This window comes from Lolium perenne, chromosome 4 (genome assembly GCF_019359855.2).
Source record: "Lolium perenne isolate Kyuss_39 chromosome 4, Kyuss_2.0, whole genome shotgun sequence".
Taxonomy (NCBI): Eukaryota; Viridiplantae; Streptophyta; class Magnoliopsida; order Poales; family Poaceae; genus Lolium; species Lolium perenne.
The window spans coordinates 325,042,486-325,051,365 of NC_067247.2; the positions used below are offsets into that span (position 1 = coordinate 325,042,486).

The window sequence follows — 8,880 nt, forward strand, 5'->3', positions numbered from 1 at the left end:
TCTCCTCTACAGTAAAAAAGAGGCGAATCCGGGGGCGAGCTCTCTTTTCCACCTTCTCCGCCGGCGAGATCTTGGGTCTCTCTCCCCTCCGTCAGCTGCTTCGGCGGCGGGAGGGTAGGGGGGCCCAGGATCTCCGTCTCCGGCATGTATATAGGTGTGAAATAGGTGTGTGTGTGCCGTCGGTTCTCCGACGGTGGCAAATAAGGTGTCCGCGGTCGGGATCTGAGATCCCGGTGGGCGGAGGAGTTTCCCGGGCGGCGACGTCGAGGCAGCATCGGCGTGGTCGAGGTGGGATTTTGTTCCCCCCGATTTGCTGCTCCCGTGGTGGAGTGTTTCCGGTTCCGTCCGGGATTCGGGTGGGAAGCGACCAGGAGATGGTCGGCGGCGTGCGCCGGCCTCGTCCAGAAGATTGCTGCATAGGAGCGGAACGAGGTTCGAAGGTTGTGGCCCTGTTGTTCTTCCTCGACGTGGTCGACGGAAGGCGGCGGTGCTTGGCTTTGAGGAGTGACGGGATTCTTCCCCGGCCGACGAGCCCCAGAGATGACGGTGCCGCTGCTTGCAGCGGACGACTTTTGTGGTCCACAAAGGAGCAAGTCTCCGATGGTATCTCCTCTGAGCTGGGAGTGTGGTTTCTCCGTCTTTTTCTTCTCCGGCGGCGGTGCCGACGACAGCGGCGGCGGAGATTGCGACGGGACAAGATGTGGATGTGCTCAAGGACCCGAAGGGCTTTCTTTGTAATATTTTCTTTTTCTAGGGGTCTTTGTGCAAATTCCTGTGTCTGCTGTCATCTGGATTCTTCCAGATATGGCCACGTTTGCTGTAATCTCCATGGTTAAGCTAATGATATCATGTGGTCTTCTCAAAAAAAAAAAAAAACACCACGCCTTGGGATACAAAAGCTAGTGCCTGTTGAGGAAGTAGCTAGTAATTCGCAGCGTGCCTGAGGTGCCCTCCCTCTACTTCGATCCGCTGCAGACCAGTACCGTAGTACACCGCGCCGCCGCACGTTCACCATTGTCCACTGCTGCGATGAACACGGAGGGCATGACGGACGCCGTCCGCGACCTGGCCGCCCTCTCCACGCGGCTCCTGCTCCACCTCGGCAGCGACAAAGCCAACCTGGCCCTCTCACCGCTCTCCTTCCACTCCGTCCTGGTGCTTTTGGCCGCCGGTGCCACGGGCGACACCCTCGACCAGATCGTCTCCTTCCTCGGCCCCTCCGACGGAACAGCGCATGCATCCCTCGCCTCCCATGTAGCCTCCGGTATCCTCGCCGGCGGTGGAAAGGGCGTGGAGCCCGACGTCCGGTCCGCGGTAGGCGTTTGGGTGGACTCGTCGTTCCGGCTTAGACCCGCCTTTGCAGAGAAGGTCGCCTCCCAGTACAAGGCCGCGGCCTGTGCCATGCCTTTCCAAGAAAAGGTACCTGATGATCTACTAGCAATAATAACATTTCTTTCTACAGTTTTTGCGGAATTTCGATCAGCTAGATTCGATCGCCTCTGCGCTCTGCATGCTTTGATGTACTACATGCTCAACGAAAGGCTGAGGAGGCGAGAGTCGAGATCAACCGTTGGTTCGAGTGCAAGACGGGCGGCCTCATCACAGACCTCATGCCGGAAGGCCACCTTAGCAGCGGCTCCGTCCTCGTCATCGGCAACGCGCTCTACCTGAGAGGCACATGGCTCGACCCCTTCGACCCGGACGACACCAAGGACGGCGACTTCTTCGTGCCCGGGGAGAGCAGGCCTGTGCGCGTGCCGTTCATGAGGAACACAAACAGCCAGTACATCAGCTGCCATGCCGGTTTCAAAGTCCTGCGGCTGCCCTACGAGTGCCGCGGCAACCACCGCTTCAGCATGCACATCTACCTCCCCGACGGCCGCGACGGCTTACAGGCGCTGGTCCGCGAGCTCAGCTCCGACACTTCCGGGCTCCTGGACCGCTGCGTCCCTCAACAGGCGGTCAAGGTGGGGGACTTCAGGATCCCCAAGTTCAAGGCGTCCTTCAAGCACTAGTGGAAAACTGGGCAATAGGCCCGGTCCATTTGGGCCTTTAGACCCGGTTCCTGAACCGGGACCAACTAGGCGGGACTAAAGGGGGTACCCTTTAGTCCCGGTTCAAAGATAAACCGGGCCTAAAGGCCTCAACACGTGGTGCGACCAGGGAGCTCGCGCTGGAAGGGCTTTGGTCCCGGTTCGTGGTACGAACCGGGCCTATGTTTCTCTGCCGCGGCAGAGAATTGCTATTTCTCTACCGCGGCACAGATTTGGGCTGTACCAGCGTTTCTCTGCCGCGGCAGAGAAACAGTCTGTTTCCCTTGCCGCGGCAGAGTTTCAGCAATGCATATATATATCATTCAAGAAACCACAAAAAATCGTCATGAATATATATAGACATCGTCAACAGTACACGACATAGTCAACACAGTACACGTAATGCATGCATATTTACAATACAACTTTTCCTGAACGAATATCCTCCGCCGTCACGATCTTCCGATAGTGCTCTCCACCTGGGGTAAGGACCTCGGTAATAAAGAATCCCGCGATTTCCTCTTGAATTGCTTTTATTTGATCCGCTGTTATGAGAGTGTCCTGTGCAAAGTTTGGGAACTCTCTATCGATTTTTCTCCATTGGGAGCCATCAGCAGGGTGCCTCAACATCACGTCTTTCTTACGGTCTTCTTTGTGCCATCGCAACAACCTAGCATGCTCTTTATTTCTGAACAAGCGTTTCAGCCGTGGTATTATAGGAGCATACCACATAACCTTGGTAGGAACCCTCTTCCTGGGGCGCTCGCCCTCAACATCACCAGGGTCATCTCGTCTGATCTTATACCGCAATGCAGTGCACACCGGACATGCATCCAAATTCTCGTACTCATCGCGGTAGAGGATGCAGTCATTAATGCATGCATGTATCTTTTGCACATCTAATCCTAGAGGGCAGACAATCTTCTTCGCTTCGTACGTACTGGCGGGCAATTCGTTACCCCTTGGAAGCTTCCTCTTAATTATTGTCAGCAACTTTCCAAATCCTGAGTCAGTGACACCGTTCTCTGCCTTCCATTGCAACAATTCCAGTGTGCTGCCTAGCTTTTTATGGCCATCTTCGCAAGTTGGGTATAACAATTTGTTGTGATCTTCTATCATCTTGTCGAAGGCCAACCTTTCCTTTTCAGTTTCACATTCTCTCCTTGCATCAGCAATGGCCCGGCCAAGATCATCATCAGCAGGCTCATCTGGTGCCTCTTGATCTTCTACTTTATTGTCTTCATTGCCTTCTGCAGTATCATCGTATTCAGGGAAATTGGGATAACCGTCATCATCCTCTTCCTCTTCGTCATTGTCTTCCATCATAACCCCTCTTTCTCCGTGCTTGGTCCAACAATAGTAACTGGGCATGAAACCGGATCGCAGAAGGTGGCTGTGAATGAGACTCGAGCGAGCGTAATTTACGGTATTCTTGCAGTCCACACATGGACAATACATGAAGCCACCATGTTTGTTTGCCTCCGCCACGGCCATAAAATTATCCAGGCCCGCAGTGAACTCGTCAAACCGTCGGTCAATGTACATCCATTGCCGATTCATCTGCATGATATAATTAAGCTGATCAAAACCATTACAGAACATCACGATGTATATATACACATGCATTTTATCAATTGCAGATGAAAAGGATAAAGTTGTTAACCTCGATGAAGAAGAAAAAAGCAAGTTAAGTGTGGCTTGATTTGTGTAAACTCAAGTGGCAAATCCTCTTAAGCATTTCATCAAACACCTCTTGTGCATGTGAAGAAGAGAGGAGAGCAATACACCCTCTTGTGAAGATAGTGAAAAAATGGCTAAGTGTGGCTCACACTTGGGCAGGGGCAAGGTTATATAGCCAGAGGGGGGCCTTTGGACCCGGTTTGTCATACAAACCGGGACTAAAGGGTTCCCCAGGCTGACACGGCCTGCCGCGCCCTGCGGGTGGACCCTTTGGTCCCGGTTTGTATGACAAACCGGGTCCAAAGGCCGCTACAGGACAGGCGCCAGCGGGTGGGGTCGTCCTGGGCAGAAACGAACCGGGTCCAATGGAGACATTAGACCCGGTTTGGTTCAGCAGTGGGTCATTTGCTTGGGTCCAAAGGCCTCTTCTTCACTAGTGAAGATAGAGGCGTCGGGCCTTCTCAAGGATCTGGGGCTGGAGCGCCCGTTCGTCTTTTCACGTGACTTCGCGGAGATGGTCGACTGCTCGGAGCCTCTCGCGGTGGGCAGCGTGCTTCACCAGTGCGTCGTTGAGGTCGACGAGGACGGGACCATGGCCGCTGCGGCGACCGAAGCTCAGATGATGTTTGGGTGCTGCCTCGAGGATTATGAGGAGCCTGAACGTGTCGACTTCGTGGCGGACCACCCGTTCCTGTTCCTCGTCACGGAGGACCATAGCGGCATTGTGCTTTTCGCAGGGCAGGTCTTGAATCCTCTGCTCTAGTTCTGCCAGTAGCCGTGTTCTCTCCTGTATCGGGGTGGAATGATACTGAAAAATAAAAATAAAAAGGGAAAAGATCATTTGTTGCTGTCAACAACTTTGATTGATCCATAAATCAGCACCGGCAATTTCCTACTACCTGTAATATCATTTACATTGTCCATCGTATGTGGTATGTACATACTACTTAGTTGGACATTGTTTACAGGAGGGGACTAGATCAACAGAGGTGATCACCAGAGGTGCTCCAACGGGTAGACAGACAGTTGTTAACTTGTTATCGCGTGCCTGAGCTACAGTTCAAAACTCCAGATACGAGAAATTGTTCATTTTGACCTTAGACGTGCCTGAAATTATTCCTTCTTCGATAACTTGCACCTCCTTTTCTCTCTCGAATACATCGAGCGGCCGAAGGGGCTACAATCACAGCACAAGTTAGACAACCATGAATCTATCTAGTAGTGAGAGAATCTCCTCGTGTCCTTCAAAACGTATCCGCCAAAAACGCTGGATCGACTGTTTGGGGGACGCCGCGACGTGGTGCCGTTTTTGAGGCGGGCCAAAATGCAGCCTCCAAATATTTATTTATTTTGCGTTCAGGGTATTTGAAGACCTAACCAATTTATACGTAGCACACAAGTAAATATATTTGACAATATTATTCTCAAACTGAAAGTGACAAACAACTAAACCTAAACAAATAGAAGTTGGGCTGGCACCGGCGCACTTGATGTCTCTCATTTGAGCCTCCATAGATGCTCTACGAGATCATATTGCAGATGAGCATGAACAATGCTATCACGGATTTACGTACCTATGGCGAGGAAATCAGCAAATTATGTAGGCACTTGGTGATCAATCTCCGCAAGAGGTCCCTGACACTCGTAGGGACCAACATGCCTGGCACGAGTCTTGCAGTCATTCTCGATGATCATATTGTGCATGATCACACAAGTTTTCATCACCTTCCACATTTGGTCATGAGATTAACAAAGAGCATGATGCCGAACAATAGCAAATTGAGTTTCAAGCACACCAAATGCATGCTCGACATCCTTCTCACAGCTCTCCTGGCACTCAGTAAAGTGGCAATTCTTCTGAGCCGTTGGCGTAGAGATTGTCTTGACAAATGTCGTCCATGTTGGACAGATACCATCGCCTAGATTATAGCCTTTGGTATATTAGTTGTTATTGATCTCATAGTTGCATGGTAGAGCATGACCTTCACAAGTTTCAAGAATATCGGAGAGTGTTGCACAACACTTTGATATTATTGTGCGATTCCTCCATTTCAAAGAAAAAATGCCAAATCCATAAGTTATAATGTCTAGTAGTAACTGCAAGCTCTATGATGTAAACAAGAGTACTATTTTTTCGTTAGAGGCATATTCTCTTTTTATGGACTACATTGTAAGTTGCTACATCTATGTAGAATCATACTATGCCACTTTTTACTGTCTCCAATATGTCTGTTCTTTGTATTTTGCTCTTATTTCCGGTCCACTCAGTTCTATTGCGACACAAATAGTAAACCAGTTAGATTTGCACATCTATTAACATTTCTGTCTTTTAATTCATTTCTTCATTTTGATGCAATAATGATGGGATCGAAAATTAGATCATTACTACTTATAAGAGCATCTCCAGCCGCATCCCCCAAAGTGTCCCCCAAAGGTATTTGGGGTACGTTGGATAATTTTTCGTCCCCAGCCGCGCGCCCCAAAGTCTCATTCCGTCTAGCGCGGTCTAATACGGTGTCCGGCGCCCCAGCACGTCCCTGGTCCACAGGGGACTCTTCGGGCACGTCGGACACAACGAAAAGCGAGGCGGGGAATGGCGAGCCCGACACATTGATGACCTACAAGTATAGGGGACTGCAACAGTCTTCGAGAGAAGTAAAATCCCAATTTGTTGATTCGACACAAGGGGAGACAAAGAATACTTATAAGTCTTAACATCAGAGTTGTCAATTCAGTTGCACCTAGAAAAGCACTACTAACATGGGTGATGTGAAAGCAACAGTAATATGAGAATGATAATAATAGTAACACAGCAGCAGTAGCAGTAACATAGAGGCAATGGCACTAGGAAATAGTCCAGTGCGTAGTTGACTGTAGAGCAATGATGATGACAGAAGGACCGGGGTTTCCAGCTATCTACACTAGTGGTAACTCTCCAAACAAATAACATGTGTTGGATGAACAAATTACAGTTGGGCAATTGATAATTGTGAGGGCATGACAATGCATGCTATGATAAGATAAAGTTTACTATAGTATTTAATTGGGCATTACAACATGATTCATAGACCGTATTCTAACTGCATCTATGACTAATAATCCACCTTCAGGTTAGCATCCGCACCCCTTTCAGTATTAAGTTGCAAGCAATAAATTATTGCATTAAGTAAAGTGTGTAAAGTAAACAATATAATTATTCTTGGATAAAACATTGTTGTTTTCTCTCTAGTAGCAACAACACATCTACAACTTTAGGAGTTATTGTTACTCTCCCAGATTACTAGAGGTATGAACCCAGTATCGAGCATAAATACTCCCTCTTGGAGATACCGGCAACTACTTGATCAGGGTAACAACAAGTACCAGAGAGCATGCAAGATCTTAAATAAACAATACTATGATAATATGAAGAATAATCTCATATGGATCTCAATCATGTAAGGCAGCTCATGAGATCATTGTATTGAAGTACATGGGAGAGAGAGTACCAACTAGGTACAACCAAGAACCTGTAGTCCACGGGGGAACTAGTCACAAACCATCGTGGAGTTGAAGTGGAGGCGGTGGAATCGATGGAGATGGCTCAGGGGGTCAATCCCCGTCCCGGTAGGGTGCCTCACCAGGAAATTCTGACCCCTGAAACTTGTCTTCGATGGCGGCGGAGCTGCGGAACTTTTTTAGGGGAATATGACTCTGTATTTAGGGTTTTCGCGTCGAATGAAATATATAGGAAGAAGGGCGAGGTCGGTTGGCGCCCGAGGGGCCCACACCACCCCTAGGCGCGGCCAGGGTGGGGGCCACACCCAGGCATGGTGTGGCCTCCTCCTGGCCCTCCTCTTCCTCTGCTCTGGACTTCGTCTTCGTGTCGGGAAAAATAGGAGGTTTGGCTTTTGTTTCATCCAATTCCGAGAATATTTCCTGTACAACTTTTCTGAAATACAAAACAACAGAAAACAGGGAATAGACACTATGGCATCTTGTTAATAGGTTAGTTTCAGAAAATGCATAAAAATGCCACGAAGTGTAAATAAAATATATAGAAATTGGTGTAAAACAAGCATGGAGCATCAAAAATTATAGATACTTTTGCAACGTATCACGCGTCAGTGACACATAAAAACTCCACCCCCTCCCGCCACATTGCGCCTCTCCCGCCACAACCCGCCCTCCAGCCGCATATTTCTGCCCTCCCAAAATATTTCACCGCCTCTCCCGCCGATTCATTTCTCCCTCCCGCAGTTGCTACTCTCTCCCTCCCGCAGCCGCTACCCTCTCCCATCCATGACGTCGCTGACAGACCCCAAAAAATGGCCAAGAAAGCGGCCACCAAGCCGTCGGGCATTGAGGCAGCGACAAAAGGGCCGAAGGCGCCTTTTGCGAAGCCGCGGAAGGCGTCGGCGGCGAGGAAGAAGCCGGAAGACTGGACCGACGAAAGGTGGGAGCAAAACTGCCTGCGGCGCAAGCTGTCGACGGCGGAGCAGAGGGGACAGCGGGTGGTGCATCGGAATTTGCATCGGCATCGGCCTCGGCGTCGGCGACGGAGCAAGCACACCGGCAGAGCACGACGAGGTCGTCGTGATCGACGAGCCTACGTCGAATCAGGATGCGCCATCGGCATCGTTGAACCCCTTCTTCTAATTTGTGTTTAGCTTGCACCACCAGTGTGTAATATGATCGCGCGTCCAGTACTTTGATCGCGGCTACTTCGATCGCGACAACTTCAGCGCGAACGATCTCTTTTGAATGTGAACTATTTGAATTTCTGTTTGGAGACCGCGTTTGGGGGACGCAGCTGGGGAGCGACATCCTCCGAACGTGGCACGGAGAAAACGCGTCCCCCAAACGCTCGATCCGACGCCGTTTGGGGGACGTTTTGGGGGAGACTGCTGGAGATGCTCTAAAGCCTGGTGGCTTTTCAGTTATCGAAATTGTTATATTGCCATCAGATGAATCTTGGAACAAGGTTATTTTCCATCTGCCTTTATTCTACCAATTTGTATGCATTAGTTCTATCAATTTTGACCATGCTGATGCCTATCTATGTTAGTATTAATGTGTATTACTACTGTAGATTAGTATCACAGGCTAGCTTATTACCACTGTGTAATCCAGTAGAAGTATGTACTGGCGGTAGTAGCCAATATGTAATCGCACTAGCAGCATGTAT

At 49.6% G+C, this 8,880-nt stretch overlaps 1 protein-coding gene across 1 annotated transcript; it reads left to right on the plus strand.

Annotated features, from left to right (window-relative positions):
• Positions 1–914: 914 nt before the first annotated feature.
• Positions 915–4,594, plus strand: LOC127296341 (serpin-Z1-like). Its single transcript, XM_071818237.1, has 3 exons — positions 915–1,419; positions 1,542–2,013; positions 4,151–4,594. Exons 1-3 carry the CDS (start codon positions 1,030–1,032, stop codon positions 4,474–4,476), a joined length of 1,188 nt encoding a protein of 395 aa, XP_071674338.1. The 5' UTR covers positions 915–1,029; the 3' UTR covers positions 4,477–4,594.
• Positions 4,595–8,880: the final 4,286 nt, after the last annotated feature.